Consider the following 26,797-nt stretch of genomic DNA (forward strand, 5'->3'; position numbering starts at 1 on the left):
GGTTAATAACAGGTGGAGATGAATCAGCGTATAGAGGGGAGGTCCAAAAAATATCTACATGGTGCCTAGGGAACAACTTGCACCTTAATATCAGCAAGACAAAGGAGATGGTGTTGGACTTTTGGAGGAAGAGAGGAGAACTAGCCCTGTTGTACATCGGAGAGGGCTGTGTGGAGAGAGTCTCTTCCTCTAAATTCCTAGGAGTTTATCTCAGTGAAGACCTTACTTGGAAAATCAATACAACCCAGGTGGTTAAGAAAGCCCAACAGAGACTCCATCTCCTCAGAGTATTGCGAAAGAACGATGTCAATCAACATTTGATGATCTCCTTCTACCAGTCCACAATAGAAATTGTCCTTTCATACTGCATCACAGTGTGGTACGCTGGCTTGACATCAACTGATAGGAAGTGCCTACAGAGGGTGGTGAATACAGCACAAGATATTATGGGCTGTCCCATGAATCCGCTGGATGAAATAGCGGAAGAACGTTGCCTCAGGAGATGAGGAAAATTCTAAGGGATGATTCACACCCTGGCCGGCACTTTCTTGACCTCCTGCCCTCGGGCAGAAGATATAGAAACATGATTAGTTGCACCAACGGGGTAAAAAACAGCTTCTATCCGTGGGCTGTTAGGCTGCTGAATGAGAAGATAACAACAGGGCAACTGACTTTCGGGTTTGGTGTGGGTGGGTGTCAGTAAATGAAGGGAAATTAAGACTAAGAGAGCTGAGTGGGGGGTGCTCGTGTAATCTCCCTGTATACAAGTTGTACAAGTGACAATAAAGTATTTCAATTTTTCTGGACCACACGATGAATCACAGGGCAGTGCATAAAATATCATAAAAACAATAAAGTAACCCTGGCATCAATTAAAACAATTCAAAACATAAAACAATGTCAACTGGGCACAATAACTACACTTTGCTTCCACTGGTGGAGGCAGGTGTGCCCCTGAATACCAGTTGGTGGGAATTGGTGAGAGTGGTGAGAGTCCTGTTGAACTCAGGTCCTGCTTGTGGGCTTCCCTTGGTGGCATTTTCTGGTTGGCCACTGTGAGAACAAGATGCTAAACTAGATAGACCCATGGCCTGATCAAGAAGAGGATTTCCGGTGAGAAGAGGTGGTCAGTGGGTAGAGGTCTCTTTTTTAAAAAAATTAAAATTTAGCAACGACTTGGATGATGGACTCAAGGGCATCCTGATCAAATTTGCAGATGACACCAAACTGGGAGGGGTGGCTAACACCCCAGAGGACAGGATCACACTTCAAAACGACCTTGACAGATTAGAGAACTGGGCCAAAACAAACAAGATGAATTTTAACAGGGAGAAATGTAAAGTATTGCACTTGGGCAAAAAAAATGAAAGGCACAAATACAAGATGGGTGACACCTGGCTTGAGAGCAGTACATGTGAAAAGGATCTAGGAGTCTTGGTTGACCACAAACTGGACATGAGCCAACAGTGTGACGCGGCAGCTAAAAAAGCCAATGCAATTCTGGGCTGCATCAATAGGAGTATAGCATCTAGATCAAGGGAAGTAATAGTGCCACTGTATTCTGCTCTGGTCAGACCTCACCTGGAGTACTGTGTCCAGTTCTGGGCACCACAGTTCAAGAAGGACACTGACAAACTGGAACGTGTCCAGAGGAGGGCAACCAAAATGGTCAAAGGCCTGGAAACGATGCCTTATGAGGAACGGCTAAGGGAGCTGGGCATGTTTAGCCTGGAGAAGAGGAGGTTAAGGGGTGATATGATAGCCATGTTCAAATATATAAAAGGATGTCACATAGAGGAGGGAGAAAGGTTGTTTTCTGCTGCTCCAGAGAAGCGGACACGGAGCAATGGATCCAAACTACAAGAAAGAAGATTCCACCTAAACATTAGGAAGAACTTCCTGACAGTAAGAGCTGTTCGACAGTGGAATTTGCTGCCAAGGAGTGTGGTGGAGTCTCCTTCTTTGGAGGTCTTTAAGCAGAGGCTTGACAACCATATGTCAGGAGTGCTCTGATGGTGTTTCCTGCTTGGCAGGGGGTTGGACTCGATGGCCCTTGTGGTCTCTTCCAACTCTATGATTCTATGATTCTATGATTCTAAGTGACTTTTTCCTCAAGTCACCACTGATCCTATCATTACAACCAACTCCCACAGCATTCCTTTTAAAAAAAAAAACTTTTATTTATACTTTTCAAGTTTATACATTTCATTAGTTTTATAATCAATTTAACATTTCAAAGAATTGACTTCCCTCCCCCTCATTCTGTAGTTCCTTAAATTTATTTTTTTAACTCTTCTGCATATCCAAATTCATTTAATTTGCTCATTTAATTATCTACTTTAAATATATACTCTTATGAAACTGCAGGTTATTACAATAATCCTGCCAATGTTTTTATCTGTTTGTAAGTTATCTGTAAATATTCAATAAACCATTTCCATTCTTTTATATAAAAAAGTTTATCTTGATTTCTTATTCTTCCAGTAAGTTTCGCCATTTCTGCATATTCCGTAAGTTTTTGTATCCGTTCTTCCTTTGCTGGGACTTCTGCTTCTTTTCACTTTTGGGCAAGTAGTATTCTTGCTGCTGTAGTAGCATACATAAATAAATTTCTATACAATTTAGGTAGTTCTGCCCCTATAATTTCCAAAAGAAAAGCTTTTGGTTGTTGTTTTTTTAAAAAAAGTTATTTTGAACCTCCTTTTCAATTCATTATATATCATAGCCTTCCTGTGACTCATAAGGAGTAACAAAACAACAGGTGTGTCAAATCATTACATCACCCGCTTCCTGACCCTTTCAGTGTGGAAGTTCCACATCATGTGGTCGTATCACGTGACATCGCCCCACAGTTTAGTCAAGGACGTAAATCAGGGTGAGTTGGGAAGCAAAACTAAGGGAACAAAAACATTTTGATTTTTGCCCAAAGCTTAGAAGAACAGTTGATTCATGTGTGTATGCAAAAATAAATTTAAATTAGGCATTTGAAAATGACAGGATGGAAAAAACTAGTATTGCTATTAATAGATTTCTTGCTTATTGCAGGGTTTGTTTGTTTTCGTTCATAAGCTTAAAAGACCTTCAGCTTTTAGCTCTGTATCTATCCTTCTGGTGGGATTCAGGATGTGCCTGAATTCAGAGCGGGGTGGAGGGAGCCTGGGAGATGTCTAATTAATTCTAACTACCTCAATGCTGACCTCACCAGCCCTTGCAGGATGCAACAGGGTTATAGCTGTATGTTAATAAGGCTGAACTACATTAATTAGTCATTTCCCTCTACCTGCATATTAATACCGCCTGGTGTTGTTTAAAAATAGAAGGTGTGTCTTTTTTAATCAGAGCATTTCTTACTTGGATGACTTGGAAATGCATGAACATGTCTAGGGAAAGTATGCATATATCCCCTCTTGCTCCCTCCTCTTTGTCAAGTGGAAGAGGGACTGTTACCCAAATGAGATCTGGAAAGCTCTTCATCATATTCCCAGAGAGACTGCAGAGCTTTCTGCTCATCCAGAAGAAACTTTCTGATCTAATTATTCACTTTCCAATTACAGGCACTCATTGTTTATCATTCTAGTTTTACTCCAGCAGGCTAAAGTAACAATTGAAGCCACCACTTGCTGTACCTTTCAAAGCTGAAACAAAATATTGTGAGAGACAAAGTTTCTACTCTAGAGAGTTTTTCAATTAGATGTGATTTAACTAGCTAAGATAGACAAAGAGAAGATAGAGAAATGGTACTATACAGAAGGAGCGGAAAGTTGCCCATGGACATATTCGGCTTTCTGTGTAGGTCGTTTATTTAGAGGCTGTTTCTGCTGCATTTCTACAACACAATGCCCATGTTCAAACAGTCCTATCTTGGCTTATTTGGCTTATTATTAGTAAAGAGGATGAGATAATTTCATGGGACCTGATTCAACTATCTGGTCCTACTAGCAGAAGCCTGAGCGAGGACTTATGCTAGCGCAACTGGGCTCCTCCCAGATGCTTAGAAAGCTGATTTGAGTTTTAACTTGTTTTAGTATTTTAGACTTTTGTATGTCTAAAATACACACATACAAAATGTGTATGTATTTTTGTGATTTTTTTCCTTTGTGATAATTTTATTGTTTAATCTCTTTCGTAAACTGTTTTGAGGTTTATTGTACAAACTGTTGGAGGAAAGCAAATACACTTCCTTCTCAAGATGATGATCTAGCCATTCTGCTTATGCTTGTAGTCTAAATTAACTCCAACCCTAAAAGCTGAGCCATTTTGTCTACTGTTCTCTCCAGATAAGATGTCCTCTATTTCCTCTTTCCACTCATCCTGTAAATCGTTCCTGCATGAATAAAGCCTTTGAATTCCAATCTAATTCACCCCAGCTGCAAAGTCTGTTGACGCAATCAAGTGGTGTATAAATTTTATGAGTATGAATATAACATATATAAAACCAAACCTCAGCAGATGAAATAGCGGCAGGGAAAACTAAGCGGTACCAGCCAACCACAGATGATAGAAGCAGTAATCAGTAACTGAAAACAACTATGCAAACCATCAAACAAAAGCTCTTGGATAAACCAGAAAGCCTTCCCTTGGCCCCTGAAGTATATTTAATTCAAGATAGTAGGTAGAGTCACAATCAGGACAACATTCCTAGGGTAGAGTTACTCAGAAACCTCCTTTCCTAGTGGCCACTTGCATCACCTCTGAGTACAGGAACACAGGAAGTTGCCTTATACTGAGTCACACCATTGGTCCATCTCGTTCAGTATTGTCTTCACTGACTGGTTACGGCTCTCCAGGTTTTCAGACAGGGACATTACCAGGCCTATCTAGAGATACTAGGGATTGAGCCTGGGACCTTCTGAATGCAACTCAGCTGTTTTGCCACTAAGTCATGGTCCTTTCCAAAGCAAAGGCAGGGACATAGAATGGTGGACCTTAAGCTGTTTGGCAGGTTTATATGGGAAGAAGCCTTCTGAGCACCTGGCACCAATTTTTATTATTTTTATTTCTTACGTGCCCTTCACCATAAAGTCCCAGGGTGAGTTACAACAATGCAACAAGCAATTATGAAAAGTGGTAAAACCTTTAAAATTATAACAGCCAACGAAACCTTACCACCTGAATGGAACAGTATAAATTCATCAAAAGAGGTGGATTCCACAAAACCAAAGACCTTAAGAGTCTTCTGGCACCTTAAATCCCAACAAGCTTATTATGGCATGAACTTTCACGCAACACAGTCCATTTCATCAACTGCACGACTTACGATCCTAAATTGGCAAGACAGACACACGGAGGGGGGAGGGGAAGAGTAGAGAATGCAGAGAATTGAGGCCAGAGGAAATGAAATGCAAAAAGAGCAGAAAGTGACAGCTACCTGAAAGCAAAATAGTTACAGTAACCAATTAACAACGCAGCAGAGTGGCCAATTAACATGGTAGTGTTGGTGCTAATGCAAACAGCCTGGCATTAGTAAACTAATTAGCACATGTAGTGTGATTAAAAAAAACACAACAGCACAGCAGCAATCTTGATGTAACCCACAGGTGACATAATTGAATTGCTTGATAAAGGTCAGTTACAGAGTGTCCTGGAAGATTGATAGGTGTTCCTGTTACTTTCTGGATACCCCTGTTTCTGATGTCAGAGAATGGTGTTGGGGTTATTTGGGGTGGGGGGAGAGCAGGATATCACTGCGGTAGATAAATATATAATTTGTTTACAGCTATTCAGTGAAGGTGACTGTTGCTGATCCGGAAGGTCTCTCTGCGACTGGATATATCAAAGTGTTTCTTGTGGAAGTAAAGCACAGTGGGGACGTCTATCTTAATTGCACGTAAGCATCCAAAGTAGTGCTTGGTTCTATAGGGTGTGTATCTTGTGCTTGTATATAATTGATAGACTTTTTAAGAGACCCTTGATGGTGGAATAAAGTCTCTAGAGCTTCCTGTAGGAACATAGTAGGACTGCGGGGCTGGGCTTGGAATGTAGGAACAGCTATCCATTTTCCGCTGTCTCACCTGTGGAAACAGGTGCTCATTTCCCCCACCCCATCCTAGTCCCAGTATGGCCTCTGCTAGTCCAAAAGGTTTTGCAGATTTCAGAGATGTTACTAAAACTACTATAGCCAGACTAGGGATAATAGTGGGGAAGATTTTATTGTTATCATTACGGTTTCATTATGCTGCTTTCAAGATTATTTAAAAAGGAAAATGCACACAGGCACCCACAGCTATCTTCCCTTCACAGCCATGGAAATATAAGTTCCTTATTGCCATGTGTGGAAAACCATATCACCTTTCTGCTTGGGAGCACAGATTGTCTAAAAATCTGAAATAATAAGAATAATTTTATTTTTTTTGTACCACACCCATCTCTCTCTCTCTCTCTCTCTCTCTCTCTCTCTCTCTCTCTCTCTATCTCACCCCACCCCCGAAATCCTTCAGTTATTGATCTGTCCCCACCTAAGAGCCAGTGTGATGTAGTGGTTAAGATCAGTAGACTCGTAATCTGGTGAACCGGGTTCGCTTCCCCACTCCTCCACATGCAACTGCTGGGTGACCTTGGGCTAGTCACACTTCTCTGAAGTCTCTCAGCCTCACTCACCTCACAGAGTGTTTGTTGTTGGGGAGGAAGGGAAAGGAGAATTTTAGCCGCTTTGAGACTCCTTCGGGTAGTGATAAAGCGGGATATCAAATCCAAACTCTTCTAAGCTCCTTAAATAAGCGTAGTGGTACCTGAGAGAAGGAACTATAGGCCTGAGAGTCCCCACTTCAAAACTTCCTCTGCCCAGTGCATAACTATTTCATCCTCATCTTCCCACTGTCAATATGGGAATTATAAAGCTGCCACATCTTGGATAATTAGTGTCATATCCACACTTGCTAAAGTGAAGACTGAGACTGTGCTGGCTCAGTGAAAAAGATATGATCCGCTGCTGAGCTGTACATTGTAACTACTGTTTATAAGCTGTGTTGCCTTTCTAGTTTTTTCAGTATTGGGAAAGGCAGATTGACTCCTAGGACAGAAGACTCGGTTTCAATGGCTCTGGTGGACATTACTTTGGATGAAGAAATTCCCATTGGGATGACAGTTGGCAAGTGCCATGCTGCGGGAGAAGATCCAATGGATCCTATCACCTTCGTTCTTGATCCAAGCAATCCTTACTTCATGATTGACAAAGGTAAGCCATGACGGATGTGAATCCTGGCAAAACCCCACCCCTACCCTAAATCCTTTGTTTTTTTCTTACAACCACAGGAGAAGAGGACAGCTCACTGTCAATCTACATAATTCTCCTGGAACAGATGTTTTGGACTACAATTCCCATAAGCCCAAGCCGACTGTGCTGGCTAAGACTGATGGGAACTGTAGTCCAAAATATCTGGAGGGCACGAGACTGGCAAAAGCTAGCTTATGTGAAAAACAAAGGTAGCCAAGGTGTGTGGTGCATAAGGGGGAGGGGGGATACCATTATTTCAGTGGGTGATGGCTTTAAGAGGACCAACCAAAATGTTGCAAAATATGAAGTTTGTATCTTCTACAAGGGGCAGCATATCCCATGGAATATGCAAAGAGCCGCTTGGGATGTTACAGGGCAGGACCCAAGCATCAGCATCGTACCTTAGGCAGCTGCTGATACCCCTGTTGGAGGCCCACTGCCTATCCCTGGAGTCTCCTAGTCCTGTTTCTGCTCTACTTCCTCTAATACCAGGTCAGACCATCATTCTACGGTAGCTAAATATTGTCAACACTGAACGGCAGCTGCATTACAGGGCTTCAGGTAAGACTTTTTCGAGCCTTAACCTGAGGCCTTTGGGATGCCAAGGATGTGTTGTACCATGGAGCTATGGTCTTTTACCATTGCTGGTGCCCATTTGCTTTCAGGCTTCCCTAGACATCTGGTTGGCCACGTTAAGAACAGGATGCTAGATTAGGTGGGCTTTGGGCTTGACACAGCAGGGCTCCCCTAATGTGCTTATAAGTTAAAATAGGAGTTTCTGAAAACTTAATGAATTCCAGAATAGAATACGCCAAGGAAATGTTAACTGGAAGAGAATTCTGTAACTGTGGGGCCACCACCAAGAAGGCCCCGCTCACGTGTTCATTAACGTAACCAATTTCAGTAATGGGCACACAAGCAGAACATCAGGCGGAGGTCTTAGATTATGGGCAGGTTCATAGTTTAGTAAGAATTACTAAATGTTCCAGGCCACAGATCATCATCATCATCATCATTATCCTAACTATTTTGCAGCTCGTGGTACTCTACTAATTGCATCTAGACTGGACATGGAAGAGGCTGGATTTATCAGTGCTCAGTCATTCACCGTTGTGGCTTGCAGCAGTACCTGGAGGTGTGCAGGCATTCCTGTGATAGTGAATGTACATGGAATCAATGACAATGTGCCATTCTGTCATCAGTATGTATACAGGTGAGCTAGTGAGTCAAGAAATGGCAGCAAATGGTTAGCTATGTTTTTCTCATAATATATTTTCCTTCACATAGATGTTCAAAAAATATAAAGAAGCTCATTGACAACAATCAAACAAATGGGCCAAAGAAATACCCCATGCCAATGGAGCAAATGGAGCCCTGCCCCACCATATTCAGTCTGCCCCCAGGCAGCCCCCACCTGCCTGCCTTCTTTCTGACAAGCAGTCCAGTTGGTGGCACTGCCTGTCAGGTTCCATTTCCTTAGTCTCAGGCTGCAAATGCACATTTTTCTTCTAGAACCAGTGGGGACTAAATTCTTGCTTTGTCCTACCTAGTTCACACACAGTCTAGACCAGGCATAGGCAAAATCTGGCCCTCCAGATGTTTGGGACCACAATTCCCATCATCCCTAGCTAACAGGACCAGTGGTCAGGGATGATGGGAATTGTAGTCCCAAACATCTGGAGGGCCGGAGTTTGCCTTTGCCTGGTCTAGACTGATTGCACCCCCCCCCCCTGAAAAGCACTTGTCAAGCTAGTTCTGAAAATAAAAGCTCATTGCAGATTGATGCTGTATTACCCCACAGTGAGCCTATTTGAAAACAGATGCATGCTGTCTCAGCAATGGGTGTATGGGTGTGTGTCTATACCTGACCAATGACGACGTAGGTGGGCATATACCACGATAGCAAGGGGAAGGTTATGAAATGCATAATCTAATCAAGGGGAGGGTTTGCGGTGGTGCTGTGGGTTAAACCACAGAGCCTAGGACTTGCTGATCAGAAGATTGGCGGTTCGAATCCCCACGACGGGGTGAGCTCCTGTCGCTCAGTCCCTGCTCCTGCCCACCTAGCAGTTCGAAAGCATGTCAAAGTGCAAGTAGATAAATAGGTACCGCTCCGGCGGGAAGGTAAACAGCATTTCTGTGCGCTGCTCTGGTTCACCAGAAGTGGCTTAGTCATACTGGCCACATGACCTGGAAGCTGTACACCGGCTCCCTCAGCCAATAAAGCGAGATGAGCATCACAACCCCAGAGTCGGTCATGACTGGACCTAATGGTCAGGGGTCCCTTTACATTTACATCAAGTAACTGCACCCACCTGTCTCGACCGCAAGATCTGCAATCTTGTTGAGGATGTGTGTTGAGAGAAACTGATTTTTCGCTCTGCAAAATAGGAAGTGTGTAGGCAGCCTCAGTGTTGCCCTTGTAGAACTTAGCAGGCAGGAGGATAAGGGCAAAACTAGAATTACCGTACTCACCTCTTTCTGTCTCTGTCTTTGTCTCTGTCTCCACCTACTGTTGGTCTTCTTACCCACCCTGCAAGTCCCAATGGGCACCAGCCGCAAAGTGGTACCTTGGGTTAAGAACTTAATTCGTTCCGGAGGTCCGTTCTTAACCTGAAACTTTTCTTAACCTGAGGTACCACTTTAGCTAATGGGGTCTCCTGCTGCCGCCGGGGCGCCGCCACACGATTTCTGTTCTCATCCTGAAGCAAAGTTCTCAACCCGAGGTACTATTTCTGACTTAGCGGAGTCTGTAACCTGAAGCGCCTGTAACCCGAGGTACCACTGTATTGTTTTAAGGAGACTACAACCCACTTCCATTTATTCTGAAAATTTGTGAGTAGCACTGTAGTGCTTACGAGAGGGGGAAATCTTGTTGGAATCCCCCTAAAAATGTGAGGGAAAAGTAGTCAGGTTAAGTCTTTTCTTTCTGTTGAATTGACTCTTACAAATATGTTTAAAAGAAGCATTCATGACAGTGCAGTTATAGGACTATAAAATAGGGTTCCATTATACTCCTGCCATGGTTGCACTTGAACTACTGGGTATAAAAAATTTCAGACGGATTATAGTCAGTATAAATTGCAGTGTGCCTTGCAAAGTTACACATCCAGATTCTCCCAGTCTGAGCACCTTGTGGAACATTATCTTAAAATGATAGGCACGATCATTAACGGCTTCTGATTTGATGGACATTTAGAGAAGAAAACTGAGGTTGCTGGAACAAGCATGTCACATTTTGATGACTTCCTTTTAATCAGATATACCAGCAGAGAAGTTATTGCAATTAATACAGTGGTTGCTAATGTCAGATGTCACGATACGGACAATCCTCCCGATGAACTCCATTATGAACCCAACAGTGGCCCGGTTGGTGCTGGAAAGCTGTTTGAACAAGTTCCAGGTGCTAAAAATGCCATTCGGGTGAGTAAATGAAGATGTGGGAGAAGATAAGTCAAGGACACAGGAGCTGAACAAGGGAGGATCCATCATAGCTCAGTGGCAGATTACCTGCTTTGCATGCAGAACATCCCAGGTTAGATCCCTGGCGTGTCCAGGTGAAAGAAGCCCATGGCAGGTCTGAAACTCTAGTCAGCCAGTCAGAACAGAATAAACCATATTGGGCTAGAGGGACAATTAGATTGACCTGATCTAAGGGAGCTCATGGATGCTACTGGACCTCCCAGGATAGCTGGGGAAAAGATTCCTTTAGTAAAATGCACGAACTTTAGTCTGGCAATGGTGGGGTTCTTCCCACCCCCCTTTTGCAGCAGAATCAAGCCAATTTCTGGTCTTAGCTTACTATTTTTGAATATTATTTTTTTAACAGTTTTTATTGATAATCTTATTCTTTTTGTAAACCAGTTTGAGGTTTTATTACAATTAAGCATTATATAAATGTAATATTATAATAATATAATATGTTATAATAATATAAGTATATTATATAAATATAATATAATGTAAGTATATTATATAAGCATTTTTTAAAGAAGACATCTGAAGGCAGACCAGTATTGGAAAGTTTTAAACATTTAATGTTTTATTATGTTTTTCTATTCTGCTGGAAGCCACCCAGAGTGGGCAGGGTATAAATAATAAATTTATTATTATTTGTTATGCAGCAACAAGCCTGGGCTTGCCACTGAGTGGCAAGTGGGAGCTAACGCCATTCCTGGCTGTCCATCACTGTCCGATAATATGCATAGTTTGAGCCACTCTGGCCTTCTTTTGGAGAAAGGGTGTTGTGTAAGAATAAGGTGATGATGAAGATGATGATATTTGCATTCACCCTTTTATTTTTTAGCAAACTGGCCTGTAATTACCAAGATCCCCCACGTTCCCCACCACCACCACCACCACCACGCTTTTTAAATAGCATTTCATTGCCATTTTCTAGTTGTCAGGTATGGAAGCCGATCTTAGGGACAAATACATACTTTTGTTACTGGATCAGCAATTTCACATGAGTTCTCTGGGAACTCTCAGGTGGATGCCGTCATGCCATCTGGACCTGGTGGTTTATACCCTGCATTCCAATCAAATGATTCTCAAGGCAGTTTACAAGTAACAGCTTGTGATAATAACACAAACTCCGTTCCGCATTCAAGCTCCCAAGATTCATACACACACACACACACACACACACACACACACAGACAACCCAGCAGTGTTTCATCCTCCAGGTGATGGGTAGGACCAGCACATACTTCCTTTCAGTTCTGCATTCCTACGGAAACTGGAGCCAAGTGTTCTTTCTAGCAGTCCTCCAAGTGTGAAATTGCCCCTGGTTGAGTCTTATCCATAGTTGCATCTGCATTTCTAACAGGGAAATGTGAGATACATTTAACTGTTAATTTGAAATATGCATGAGCTTCAATCTGCCTTTGATATTATGCTGCTTGGTTTAATTGTTCACTCTTGCTATGTTGGAAGGTAACACAATATTTGGACTATGAAGACCCACGGAATCTTGCAGTTGGCAGCACTCATGAAATGACTCTCTCTGTTTTTGATGATGCAATTCCGTCACACACAGGTGAGAATTTTAATAAGAACCCAAGTGTTTCTTAGCATGCCATGCCTTTTGCTCTTCTGACCATGTCCTCCTTTGAGATTCTAGTGTGGGGAATCCATCTTTTCGCTATGTCTTCTTAGGGCCCCCCCCCAACTTGCCCCAACTTTAGGTTTGGAACCTTTGTTGTTGTTGTTGTTTAGTTGTTTAGTCATGTCCGACTCTTCGTGACCCCGTGGATCAGAGCACACCAGGCACTCCTGTCTTCCACTGCCTCCCCCAGTTTGGTCAAACTCATGTTAGTAGCTTTGAGAACACTGTCCAACCATCTCGTCCTCTGTCGTCCCCTTCTCCTTGTGCCCTCCATCTTTCCCAGCATCAGGGTCTTTTCCAGGGAGTCTTCTCTTCTCATGAGGTGGCCAAAGTATTGGAGTCTCAGCTTCATGATCTGTCCTTCCAGTGAGCACTCAGGGCTGATTTCCTTCAGAATGGATAGGTTTGATCTTCTTGCAGTCCATGGGACTCTCAAGAGTCTCCTCCAGCACCATAATTCAAAAGCATAAATTCTTCGGCGATCAGCCTTCTTTATGGTCCAGCTGTCACTTCCATACATCACTACTGGGAAAACCATAGCTTTAACTATACAGACCTTTGTCAGCAAGGTGATGTCTCTGCTTTTTAAGATGCTGTCTAGGTTTGTCATTGCTTTTCTCCCAAGGAGCAGGCATCTATTAATTTCGTGACTGCTGTCACCATCTGCAGTGATCATGGAGCCCAAGAAAGTAAAATCTCTCACTAGGACTATGAAATAGTAAGTGGCACTTTTGAGGCCCACTCTGCCTTGATTCTGGGAATGAAATACTGGCCATAGCTTAGTATTTATTTATCATGACACCTGGATCCCATATATTGTCCAAGGAGCTCAAAGTAGTATATATGGTTCTCCCTTCTCCATGTTATTCTTGCAACAACCCTTTGCAGCACAGTGATTGGTTCATGGTCTCCCAGAGAGTTTCGTGCTCCAGTTTGGATTGAATTATGGCATCCCAAGTCCTAGTCCTAGTCCACTCTAACCAACACACTGGCTCCCTCTGACACAATGAAGATCTGGGCCTCTTGTTTCAATTTACTCTCCTGTTGGTTGTTTTCCTATTTGCTGTCAGCTGGGTGAATTCTCAGGTTAATACTTGGAAAATGCTGGTCTGCTTGTTCTTTTATTAGTAACTGCTACAATAATTGTGGAAGTCTTACCTGTCAATGAATTTGGGCCGGCATTTAGTAAAGCAGATTATGCGTTTGTTGTTCCTGAAACAGCTGGAGGTACGTCACAATATTTGATTGTTCCTTTTTAAAATTAAGTAAAATATATTAACCGCTTTGCCTTATAAAAAAAGCTCAGAGAAGCATATGAATAAAGACACAACAAATAAAGCAAAACTTGAGCATAGCACGAGAGCTGCTGTACTAAACTTGAACCAGAAGCTCAAAATAAAGAGAAATTAAGTCATAACATGGCAATGATCATTATACTGTGATAATTGTAACACTGTAATTATAAAATTATAAAAATTGCAGTTCTCTGTGTTAGTGTGTATGGTTTATTTTATTATTTTCTATTTCTTAAAAATTATACTCTTATTGTTTCTTGCTTATTATTAGTCGCCTTTGGAACTTAAAATTACATTGAAGGCATGGAATAGAAATTATGGGAAGGAAGGAAGGAAAGAAAGAAGGAAGGAAGGTTGTCACCTGCTCATAAGTATCCATAATTATTCACACTTTTACTGGCCTTGACTTGAAATTTGAACTGGATACCGTTGCCATTAGTCATATTTCTCCACCTAGGCCCCCAATATTGTCATCTTTGACTGGAAGTAGCTCTCCAAGGTCTCAGGCAAAGGTCTTTTCTTTCACCAGCTACTAAATTGTTGCTAGCGGGAGATGTGGGGGATCAAACTCAGAGCCTTCTGTTTGCAGAGTGTGTGACCTGTGTACCACTGAGCTATAGCAATGGGCATTGACTTGAATCAGTTGAGGGAGGGTGGAAATCAGGTAGGTGAAAATAAAAAAAATACAGGAACATCACGATGCTATAACTTCCTTTATAGCAGTGCCCATAAAAAGGCCAAAAGAATGAGCTGCATTTATTTATTTTTTTACATTAGTACAAAATTGCCTTGTATGGGGTCTTGGTAACTATATAATTTGAACACAATATAGCAATCTGAAATATTTAAAGTAATTTTCTCTGATGAAGTTTGACACATACACGGATCCGCTGCTGACAGCAAAAGAAAAAGGCACACACACACACACACACACACACACACACGAAATTACTTTCCTTTTAACCACCACCTCCCCATCTTGTTTAAAAAGATCCGAAACAGCTTCATGATAAACGGAAAAGCTCAATCACATTGTGCCGGAAGCCACGAGGGAAATGCAATTCGCTTACAGTAGTTTTTCAAGGAGAAAAGTTGGCAGCCTTTCAGGAGCCCTCATAATGGCTCTATTTTAAACTCGAGCTTGAGAAGTGCTCAGGTTAGCTTTTTATGCTTTATTGAAAGGTTAATTTCATACCCACGTAAAAGTATTGGCTTTCTATTATGTTTAACAGAGTTACAATGTGGAAATGAGAGAAACTCTTAGTACAGTGGTACCTCAGGTTAAGAACTTAATTCGTTCTGGAGGTCCATTCTTAACCTGAAACTGTTCTTAACCTGAGGTACCACTTTAGCTAATGGGGCCTCCCGCTGCTGCTGTGCCGCTACCACGCAATTTCTGTTCTCATCCTGAAGCAAAGTTCTTAACCCGAGGTACTATTTCTGGGTTAGTGGAGTCTGTAACCTGAAGCATCTGTAACCCGAGGTACCACTGTATGTACTTGTGCAATATGAGCTGCATTTTAAACCTGCTGTTGTGTTTTTTTGAGGGGAAGGGCTCAGTGGGAGAGCACCTGCTTGGCATGTGGAAGAGTAATTCACCATCATCTCCAGGTAGAATGGGAAGAGGCCTCTGGCTGAAGCCATGGACAGCTGCTGACAGTCAGTGTGTATACCATACTCAATTAGGTGGCCTGATTACGCTTCAGGTTACATACGCTTCAGGTTACAGACTCCGCTAACCCAGAAATAGTACCTCGGGTTAAGAACTTTGCTTCAGGATGAGAACAGAAATTGTGCTCCGGCTGCGCGGCAGCAGTAGGAGGCCCCATTAGCTAAAGTGGTACCTCAGGTTAAGAACGGACCTCTAGAACGAATTAAGTACTTAACCCGAGATACAACTGTAAGGCATATTCCTATGCTACACGCTTTGTTAGCGGAACCAAGGCCCAGTAGTGGACACCTTTTGTCTGACTGCAAAGGTTTCAGCTCAGGCTTCGTAGACATAAAAGGTAGTGGAAACATTTTTTTCCTCCTCTTCTCCTTTGCCCACCCGTCACCCTTAAGTCCTGGGTCATTTTACAATTAAAACACAATATTATAGGCAGCTTCAAACAACTTACTATTCTAGAAATTAGGTGGGTACTGAGGTGCACCTCTTTGACCTGGCTTTTGACGCTTGAGGTGTGTATTCAGCATTTGCCGAAAGCTATATAATTAATAATAATAATAATAATAATAATAATAATAATAATAATATATTTATACCCAACCCATCTGATTGGGCTTCCCCAGCCACTTTGGGTGGCTTCCAGTAAAATATTAAAATACAATAATTCACCACTTCCTGGTTCCCTGTAACTTCGCTTCTCGCAGTGAGGGAACTGCCAGAAGGCCCTCGGCAGTGGCCGGTCTGAGCGATGGTATACTGGGCCGAGGCTGTTAGGGCTTTAAAGGTCAGCACCAACACTTTGAATTGTGCCTGGAAACATTCTGGGAATTGTGCCCTTCAAACGTATGTAATGAAGGTACCAGATGCATCTCTGTGGGGAATGAGTTCCACAATTTGGGGATTACCACAGAGAATACCCTCTACCTGAGCTTCTGAGGCTGGTGGAACAACCAAAATGGCCCCCTCTGCTGATCTTAACACCTTAGAGTGAAGAAGGTGATTTTTTAGGTTTTGGGGGCCTAAGACCTTTAGGGGTTGGAACACTAATGTGAACACCTTGAATTGGGGCTGGAAATGAACTGGCAACTGGGGCAGCTGTTTTAAACAGTTCACTAATAAACAGAACCACGTTAGTTAGTCACTACTTGGTGTCTGCTTGCTGCATTTACATGAACACTAGGCACGCTATTTCAGAAATCCCAAACGGTTTCAGGCTGGACTCATGTGGGTCTCGCCTATGGACCTCAGATTTTAATCGGTCAGCATCTCCTCCTGCCGTTGGTCTGGGCTCCTTTCAGTCTTATTATGTTCCATTGCTCTGAACATTTAAGAGGACACTGCGGGAAAAGGACAACGGTGGCAGCAACTTACTGAGATCTGATGCAGATGCTGCAAAGAGGCGGAGACCTATGTATGGGAGGTAGGATAGAAGCCAGGGGCCAGAGCGGAGCTGATACAAAACATATTGCAGCTTGAAAGACAAGCTGGAATTCCTCCCCATTCCATGTACGAAAGCTGTTTTGGCTGACAACTGAATCGTACTTCAGCACTGCAGATGGGATAGCATCCTCCATGGCACCTGAGGAAGCAGAGCAGTTTAGGGAGGCCAGGACAGGCGACAAAGCATACGCAAATGTGTCCTCCAACAGAGGGTTTAGGAGGAAGAGCCAGACAGCTGCTGGTCTGATGGTATGGCCAGAGCCAAATGCAACAGCCAAGGGTGGGGGGACAACTTAAGTCCATCTTTTACCCAAGCCATTGAATCTGAACCCACAGTTGCTTAATCCGACCTCAATTCCTGTTAGGGAATACAAATATTATCCTGGAAGTCCTTGTTTTGTGACATTTTAGGGCTATTTAGTAAGCAGTACACTATATGTGGCCTAGGACCCACGTACCTACAGGACCGCCTCTCCTGGTATGCCCCGCGGAGGACCTTAAGGTCCACAAATGACAAGGACCTTAGATTGCAAGGTCATTAGATTGCAAGGTCATTAGATTGGTCTCAACTAGGGCCAGGGCCTTTTCAGTACTGGCCCCGACTTGGTTGAACCCTCTGTCACAAGAGACTAGGGCCCTGTGGGACTTGACATCTTTCCGCAGGGCCTTGACATCTTTCCGCCTGGCATTTGGTTTGGACTCAGTCTAACCTTTATGTTTCCCTCCCCTTACGGTCTTGACTTATCGGCTACTTTAAAATGCTGCATTCTAAATTCCATTTTAACCTGTATTTTAAATTGTTTCCCCCCCCTTTCCATTATTATGTTTTTACTGTGATTTTATTGGTGTTTGCCGTCCTGAGCCCGGCTCTGGCCGTGGAGGGCGGGGTATAAATATATTATTATTATTATTATTATTATTATTATTATTATTATTATTATATAAATTAACAGCACTGATCTCCATATTTAGCGACACGTGAATCCTTCCTCTTCGCCCACCACTCACCTTTGAGTTCTCTCCTTTGCCTGTAAACAAAATGCCACGCAACTAGTTCGGGGGAAGATGCACCCCTAGAGTCTTTTGTAGAGAAAAGAAATCCAATTGGAGAAGAATTTAATGGTCAATTACGCCGCAGTCTCATCCCAACAGCGATAAATGCAGCTTATGCCTTGTACTCATTGTGAGGTAATTAAGGAGCTCTTGTTTGTGTCATTTTTGCCCTGTTATATGGCTAAATAAGAAGGGATTGCTAATAAGCCTTACAAAGGCAGCACAGTAATAGGCTCATTTTCTGAGCGCTCGGCTTTCACTGTTGAAAAAGGAGAGGGCTCCACTTAGTCACTACTACATTAATTCCAGGTAAATGAAATCGAGTCTGAAAATTAGCACTTGTAAAACACCACTGTCTTCTTACAGCTCACCATAAAGTTGGACAAGTAACCGCCACAGATGAAGACTACCCATCAGACTGTGTGACCTATAGAATAGGCCATGGAGGCATTTTTTACCCCGTTGAGATATTCTGGTTGGATCCAGTGTCTGGAGTGATAGAACTGATAACAGAACCAGACTACGAATCTGTCCAGCAGTACAAACTGATCATTGAAGCTGTTGACTGTGATCTGTTTCATCCCAGAACTGCTAGTACTGTAGTAAGTCTGAGTTAACAATTTTTCTTATGAACATTATCCAGCCAGTTCTTTTAACTTTCCTTTCTATAGTAGCTGAATTATTGGCAATCGGTCCACTAGAATGGGAAAATCAAAGGCAGGCGGGTGTCATGCAAACCGTTTTATTTCATAGGGTACCATTGCAAAGAAACTCTTGTGCCTTTGCCACACCATTTTAAGAACTCCAAAGGTAGGCCTCGCCTTTGTTTTCACTGCTTCTTCCAAGTCAAACCATCAACATGACCGAAGAGCAAAACTCTCATATCACATACCCCAAAGGAACTTATTTAATGGCTAGACATGTAGTGCTGAGCAATAAAAGTAGCATTTCTTTTAGAAAAGAAGGAAAGGTGAATTAAACTCTGGAATTCTCTGCCACAAAATATGGTAATGGCCACCAATTTAGATATCTTTTCAAGGTGGATTGGATTGAGACAACAGTTTCAGGGCTCCCACAGGCATCTGGTAGGCCACTGTGAGAAAAGGATGCTGGACTTATGTTCTTATCACAAATTATGGGCTGTTGGAAAGAATTCAACACAAGGGGTGTTTTTTTACGTGGTAGCTCCATGCATCATATGAAGCTCTGTCTTGAAAAGGAGGCAAGGAAGTCATGGACGAAGAATGATAATGTCAAAAAATGGAAGGCCATCTTAAAGGGTTGCAGAGGGTAGAGGCAGATGCAGGGGGGCAAGGGAACAAATGAAACAACTAAGAGTAGGGAAGGAAGGATTACCTAGTGAGTGATATGGAGACAATTACACAAAGATCACTAGATCTTACCACCAAAAAGCTCTTTGCAGTAATCTGGTCTGGCATCCTGCGAAGCAGAAGTAACCAGAAAACAACTTTCAGAAGAGCTCTAGCCCCATCTTGCTGGTAAAGGTGTCTATCCCATGTGGATTAGTGGAGGACGAGAAGGTGCCACCTTTCTTTTTTAAAAAAATCATTTTTATTGCTTTTCCAATAAAAAACATCCAATTAATATATCCAATCATAATACTCTAATTAAAATAAAAAACTAAAATAAAAAAGACCAAATTATAGTCCAAATTATAATTATTAATTTTTCGGAGCTCCCCACAGTCTGGATCTCTGACGCATATCTCCACATCTCAGTTCTGCCTCTCCTTGCTGTTTCCATATTTTCCACATCTCGATTTTGACGCTTTATAATTCTCTGTCCCTGGGTCCGCGATTCTCAATCATGTCAAACATCCATCGAGTACAGCTTTATTAGTATATATTTTTCCAACTGTCTTTTTATCAGTGTAGTTTCCTCTGACTCCATTCCAATCTGGGATGTTGTCTAAGTCTGTTATCTGAAGTTTAATGGCACAGGAACTCCCAATCATTAATTGTCCAAACCTTCCTTTATAGCTTAATTGAATCAGTACCTTCCAAATTAAATTGTTAGGCAAAACTGTTTGCAATATCACAATGTAGATAAACTGTATTCCATAAATATCACTCATTTGGCGATCGATCAGCCTTTGGAGACTGCACTCTCCCCCCTCCGGGCCCTAGAGGGGGGGCTGCTAGACACCACTTAGCCGAGAAGGGGCCACCTTTCAAAAGCACCCTGTGGCTGTGTGCCAGGCATCAAGTCAGACCAGGAAAGCTCTGAACTCTGGAAATACGAAAAGCTTCATTTTGGGCTAGGGTTCTCAGTGGGTCTTGAGGAAAGAGACATATTGGAATCGACACCCCAAATTACAGCATACTTTATATACTGGGTCATGAGGGGCTTCAGTATAAAAACACGAGTATATCAGAAATGAGCAAAGACCTCCCCTTCCTCATCTAGAGAGGAAGGTGTGGCTCTATATGCCAGTTCCCCTTTCTGTCATGCAAAGTCATGACGGTTAGCATTGGATGTCCTGGTCACAGCTGGGGTCAGCTGGAGCTGCTGGCTGTTGCAACGGATGCACCGCAAGCAAATGGCTCATCTGTTGAGCATGTCTCTGTACGACTGTTCTGGCCCTAGTGGCTGGGAACATTTTAATTAACACCTACAAGCATAGGATTACTGTAACACAGAAAGCTCATTCATTGATTATAAATTACAAGCTTGCAGCGTTTTCTTCTGTAACACTAGGGTGTAATAATGATAGGTACAACAGAATATATATTTTCAAGGGGGGGGGGGCATGTGGAACACATAACAGCAGATCGTGCCTAAGCCAAAGAATCTGTTCTCGTTGGTTTTCCATTTCTCCCTGTAATAATAATAATAATAATAATAATAATAATAATAATAATAATCCAGATGCACTGCTCCTGCGATCATCACAAAGTAGTTAGATTTGTTACTTAAATTTAATGACCTGATTTTGGTGATTTGGATTAATCCCACAGAAGTCAAGGAGGCTAAAATCAGCATAGCGAAAGAGCAGAACAGGTTGCATAAATCCAAGAAAACAATTGCTTGCAGTGGGACACATTAAGCCAGCTACTAGTATAGTGGCCCAACAAAGCTCAAATGAATGATGTCGCAGACTGCCCAAAAGAGGTGTGTCAAGTACCTGGCAAGCCAGAATACATGGCTTGCTGGGCCTCCTTTGGCTTGGCAGGGTACAAAAACTAAAGAAGTATTTTACTGGGTGGGGAAAGAAAGTGCCTTAGAAGCTTTTACAGTGGTACCTCGGGTTACATACGCTTCAGGTTACAAACGCTTCAGGTTACAGACTCCACTAGCCCAGAAATAGTACCTCGGGTTAAGAACTTTGCTTCAGGATGAGAACAGAAATCGGGGTCCGGCGGTGCGGCGGCAGCAGGAGGCCCCATTAGCTAAAGTGGTGCTTCAGGTTAAGAACAGTTCCAGGTTAAGAACGGACCTCCAGAACGAATTAAGTACATAACCAGAGGTACCACTATACTCTCCTTACCTACACAAATGCATCTTTTTTTTCTGGTGGAGAGGCAACAGTGATTAAAGTACACGGACTTAGGCTGCAATTAGTCTGCTCCAACAGGAGTTGAAGCTGTAACCTGTCGTGTAAAATGCCTCTTGCTGTTTCTCTCTCCTTCTTTGATCAGAGCAGCTTCTTCTCTGACTTCTGGAGAGCAGGTTTCTGCTTAAGCAATGCCCTGTTGCTTGTGGACTTTTGTTGCAGTGATTTAAAAAACGATTTGAAAAATTCAGCTGCACTGATTTTCTCAGCAGCAGTAGCACTTTGCTAACGCTCTCTGTCTCCTACATGCTGCTACAAAGCAGATAAGCTAATTACAGGTGTCATGGGCCCTGAGGGCAGATGGAGTTCAGTCAGCCAAGCAGAGACCTGGCCCTAGGGTGATCTAGAAGTGCAGATGCGAAGTGACCAGAATAGGTGTCAAATACAGGTGCTCAGTTAACACCAAAACTTCACCTTGGGACAAATGTATACGTCTATGCTGCATTTTTTAAAATTAACATCCCCTCCCCAAGTGTAATGTATCAGAGGAATGCAGGAAGCTGATATATATCAGCTTGGACCTTTCATCCACATGGCACACCCTCCAACAGTTCTCTGATGAAAATAGGAATGTCCTATACAACAACAACAACTTTTATACTGGCCCATCTGACTGGGTTGCCCCAGCCACTCTGGGCGGCTTCCAACATATAGAAAAACATAATAAAACATTAAACATTTTAAAACTTCTCTATACTGGGCTGCCTTCAGATGGCTTGGGGGCTTGGATAACGCCATACCCTCCAACATTTCTCCGATTAAAATAGGGATGTCCTAAGGAGAAGCGGGACATTCTGGGGTCAAATCAGAAGCTGGGACGGCTTCTGTCCATTGGGAAAATAGGGACACTTGGAGGGTCTGATATGGATCCCTGTACTGTCTACTCGGGCTGGCAGCAACTCTCTGGAAACTCAGGGAGAAACTCTTTTCCATCACTTGGAGTGGGCAGGACTTCAGATACAGGACACCTTCAGGAGGACTGTTCTTTGTAAAACAGGACACCTGGCCAACCTATTTGGAAGAGCAGCTGCCCCACATTAACATGCCAGTGTGGTGTAGTGGTTAAGAGCGGTAGTCACGTAATCTGGGGAACCGGGTTCGCGTCTCCGCTCCTCCACATGCAGCTGCTGGGTGACCTTGGGCCAGTCACACTTCTTTGAAGTCTCTCAGCCCCACTCACCTCACAGAGTGTTTGTTGTGGGGGAGGAAGGGAAAGGAGAATGTTAGCCGCTTTGAGACTCCTGAAGGGGAGTGAAAGGCGGGATATCAAATCCAAACTCTTCTTCTTCTTCTTCTTCTTCGTCCCTGAAATACCTCTTTGGCTGTGTCTCCTTGTCCACAGTGGCTCTGGAATATTAAATGAATGCATCCAATCTGTGAGAGAAGCAGCATGCTCCTGTCCCCTGAATCTCCCACATTATGCATTGATAAGGACTGCTGTTTTCTGCACCTGTAGACTTGCTAGTGAGTGCCTATTAGGTGGTACAGAGAGCTTTCCTCATCCTTTAGCCCACAGGGGCTCATTATGCAACCGGATCTCAGTTCTTCAGGGTTTCCAAGTCAGAAGATTCTGTTTCAGACTGGCTGGAGCTCCAGCATCTTTCATTTTAAGCCTGGAATAAATATAATTACTTTAAAAAAAACTGCTAAGAGCCATGCCTTACTATTTCAAATGCTATTGTCTCCTTCTTGCACAAGTAGATCAAGGAAGAGTGCTGGTACTTTCGGTTTTACTTTGCTTGAAAACAACTGGAAAATACCATTACTGCTGTTCAGTCCCCACACCTGTAGGGGAATAGCTTCCTGAAGCAATTCTCTTTGAGAGTTATTAAAGCAGTTTTCCCGAGGTGGAGGCAAGCCAGTGACTATATTTCACCTGGCTGCTTAACAAAGGCATTATGCCTCTGAACCCCAGTTGATGGGGGCAAAAATGCATCTGAGCTCATGTCCAGCTTTCAGGCTTCCTGTTGGCCACTGGGAGAACAGGATGCTGGACTAGATTGGTCCAGAAGACTCTTCTTGTGCATCTCAATTTTCTAGTGTGCTTCTGTGCGTTGCTCGGGGGGGGGGGGAGGGGCATTGTTACAGTGTTTCTCATCCAAATGCTGTTCTGAGACATGAGCTTACTGAGATTACTCATGAATGTTTCAGGTGGGAAACCATTCATCATCTCCGAGGCAAGTAACCCTTAGGCTGAGTCTGGCATTTCCAGCTTGCTTGGTGTTTTGATCTTTTCTGTGTAAATGAACATTGCCGATTCCCCTGCCTCCCACCCTTTGGTTTATAATATGTGAGTAGAACCTGCAACAGAATGGAGGGGCAGAACACCAAACCTCACCACCGCCTCCCTCTCCCCATCCCCAGTAAACAGCAGCAGCATGGGTGATGGGAGGTATTATTATTATTTCTATATATTTATTTAATTATTAATAATAATCTATAGGGACGTGGGTGGTGCTGTGGTCTAAACCACTGAGCCTAGGGCTTGCCGATCAGAAGGTCGGCGGTTCGAATCCCCGCGACGGGGTGAGCTCCCATTGTTTGGTCCTAGCTCCTGCCCACCTAGCAGTTCGAAAGCACGTCAAAGTGCAAGTAGATAAATAGGTACAGCTCCAGCAGGAAGGTAAACGGCTTTTCCATGCACTGCTCTGGTTCACTAGAAGCGGCTTAGTCATGCTGGCCACAAGACCCGGAAGCTGTCTGTGGACAAACACCAGCTCCCTTAGAGCGAGATGAGCGCGCAACCCCAGTGTCGTCCGTGACTGGACCTAACAGTCAGGGGCACCTTTACCTTTTTAAATATCTATACTGTCATTCATCCAAGGACCACAGTGTGGTTTACAATATAAAAAACACAAAAACACAAACCATACTCACAAACAAAAGCAATACCCCCCCCCAGTTTAAAAGACCATAGATTGATTAATTAGCCAAAGGCCTGGTGCCAAGAGATACGTAATGAAGGCACCAGGTGAGCCTCCCTGGGGAGAGCATTCCACAAGTGGGGAGCCACCACAGAAAAGGCCCCGTCCTCATGTTGCCACCCTCTGGACCTCTCATGGAGGGCCTCAGGCATTGATTTCAGGGTCTGGGTTGGTTCATATGGGGAGAGGCATTACAGTGAGCCCCACTCCTGCTACTGCCTGGACAGACTCATCCTCCCTGAATCATCTCATTCCTTTTTATGTCCTCTGAGCAAGTAGACACCGCTATGTCTTGTGACAGTCTTTCTTCCAGGGCGTTAGATCCTGTTAGCAACAGTAGATGAGCACTCTTCTGCAGGCCCCTTTTGTCTATGATTCTCTTGATTTGCTGTTGTTTCTTTTAATAGGTGACAATAGATATCAGAGAAGAGAATGATGAAGCCCCCCTATGCACACCCCTTACCTATAGAGCAACAGTGCTTGACAGTACCTCCCCAGGAACAAATATAAACAGCTTTCGGCTTACCTGCCACGATAGAGACTCTGCTGATACGTCAATGCGGTTTGAGATTGTTTCCGGTAAAAGTTCTGGCATCACGAAATGTCTCCTTACGGTTTTTGATGTGGAGCAACACTTTCCAAACCTCGCTGGGCTTAGCTAGGGTTGCAGTCTCCACCCTAACCACCAAATGGAGAGGCTCTGTGCTTTGAAGAGCTGTGCGTGAGTCATGCAGGAATGCAATAAGTGAAACCTTTTCTGGCATGGATATGTGGTGGTGGGAGAAGAAACATCATTTGTTGATTTCTGGGTTATGGATGGTTAAGGGCATAGGTTCTCGGGCTTCATAAACTCATGGCTTTCCTCAAAGAATCCCGGAAACTGTAGTTCACCCTTCACAGAGCTACAGCTCCCAGCACCATTTAAGAAACTACGGTTCCCAGGATTCTTGCTGGGTGGGGGAGTCATGCTTTAAATGTTTGGTGTGTACACAGGATTAGTTCCATGAAATTATAGTACACTGTAATGCCTCTCAGGCCATCGTAACCACTGACACTCTCAAGAGGGAAGAACAATTCCCTGCCCCTGCAAGGCTAGTTTGTACCTTTGTTTGACTTCTGCTTTTCAAACGTGCATCTTTTATGAATATTCATTTTAAAACGAACCATTATTATCATCATTCTTAAAATCAATGCTTTCCTGAATTTTGCGTATTTTGAAAGAGAAAGCACATATATACAGACAAAAGAAAATAATTAAAAGGTACTATTATTGCCATTGGTGATACCACTAAAAGTGCATTCATTGTAAACCTTTTTGTATAAAAATACACCCGAGATAAGATAAAATTTAGAGGCATTTAGAGGCATTCTAATCTCTCTTTCTGTTCTTCACACAAAGGAAATGGTGGTAACCATTTTGGTTTTGACCCAATTCGAGGGTCCAGTTCACCGCAACTGATTGTGAAAAGCCCTTTTGACTTTGAAGATAGAATGGACATGCAGACCCAGTATCATCTTGTGGTTCACATTATAGATGACAACTTGTACAATAACTCTGTCTCCAAAGCTATGACAGGAACAGTCCTGATAGATGTTTCTGTGGTTAGAACCAGGACTCCTCCTCCAACAACGCCATATTTTGATGTAAGTAGTACTTTGTGTTTATCAAAGACCAATTGAAACAAATGGGTATCCAATGGGAAAAAATGCTACTCATTGGTGAGAAACCTATGGCTGTCTTGTCTTCTTTGGCAATCACTCATAGCCGAGTAAGATTGTCTTCCATAAACACAGTTTTAACAGTGAGTCCGTAAGTGACTGTGGAGGCCAGTTCTGGATCCACAAGTCTTTCCACAGTGGGGAGATAGGTTTCCGGGTGGGATGTTGACCACAGTGAGGGTTTGCCAAGTGTGCCTTCCTCTTAGCACATTTCTCCCTTGCGTCCTGAGTTCGAGTGTCTTCAAAGTTCATGACACCTTTGGCAAAGGCTGTTCTCCAAGTGGAGCACTTGCAGGCCAGTGTTTATACTACATTTTAATTTTTTTTTGCCTTGAAACAGTTTTTAAACCTCTTTTGTTGACCACCAGCATTATGCTTTTCATTTCTAAGTTCAGAATAGAGTAGTTTGCTTTGGAAGTTGATAATCAGGCATCTGAACAACATGATCAGTCCAACAGAGTTGATGTTGAAGAATTGTTGCTTTGACACTGGTGATCTTTGCTTCTTCCAGTACACTGGCATTAGTTCGCCTGTCTTCCCAAGTGATATGTAATTTTTTTTCGGAGACACCTTTGATGGAATCTTCTGAGTAGTTGGAGATGGTGTTTATAAGTGGCCCATGTTTCACAAACATACAGTATCATCCAACTCAATGGTGTAACGTTGGAAAGTGTCTATACTTTCACCTGGGCAGTTATCTTTCCTAGGGGCCAATATTGATGCCAAAATCCAGCATCGCCTGTGAGTGCAGCTTTCTCCCAATTGAAGTGCAGAGTGTTTGAGGACCGGGACATTTGCAAGGA

At 43.1% G+C, this 26,797-nt stretch overlaps 1 protein-coding gene across 1 annotated transcript in view; it reads left to right on the forward strand.

The window, feature by feature from the left end:
* The window catches only part of LOC308471592 (cadherin-related family member 3-like), a 49,929-nt gene that overhangs the window by 14,048 nt on the left and 9,084 nt on the right, over positions 1 to 26,797 (forward strand). Inside the window, exons 4-12 of the mRNA XM_080995786.1 lie at positions 5,717 to 5,827; positions 6,978 to 7,174; positions 8,249 to 8,426; positions 10,474 to 10,636; positions 12,149 to 12,251; positions 13,449 to 13,547; positions 18,144 to 18,379; positions 24,683 to 24,854; positions 25,675 to 25,919. Of these exons, the coding sequence (XP_080851912.1) occupies positions 7,033 to 7,174; positions 8,249 to 8,426; positions 10,474 to 10,636; positions 12,149 to 12,251; positions 13,449 to 13,547; positions 18,144 to 18,379; positions 24,683 to 24,854; positions 25,675 to 25,919 (1,338 nt within the window). The 5' untranslated portion in view covers positions 5,717 to 5,827; positions 6,978 to 7,032. The remainder of the gene's footprint in view (positions 1 to 5,716; positions 5,828 to 6,977; positions 7,175 to 8,248; positions 8,427 to 10,473; positions 10,637 to 12,148; positions 12,252 to 13,448; positions 13,548 to 18,143; positions 18,380 to 24,682; positions 24,855 to 25,674; positions 25,920 to 26,797) is intronic.

Source organism: Podarcis pityusensis (genome assembly GCF_964106645.2).
Source record: "Podarcis pityusensis genome assembly, chromosome: 2".
Classification (NCBI taxonomy): domain Eukaryota; kingdom Metazoa; phylum Chordata; class Lepidosauria; order Squamata; family Lacertidae; genus Podarcis; species Podarcis pityusensis.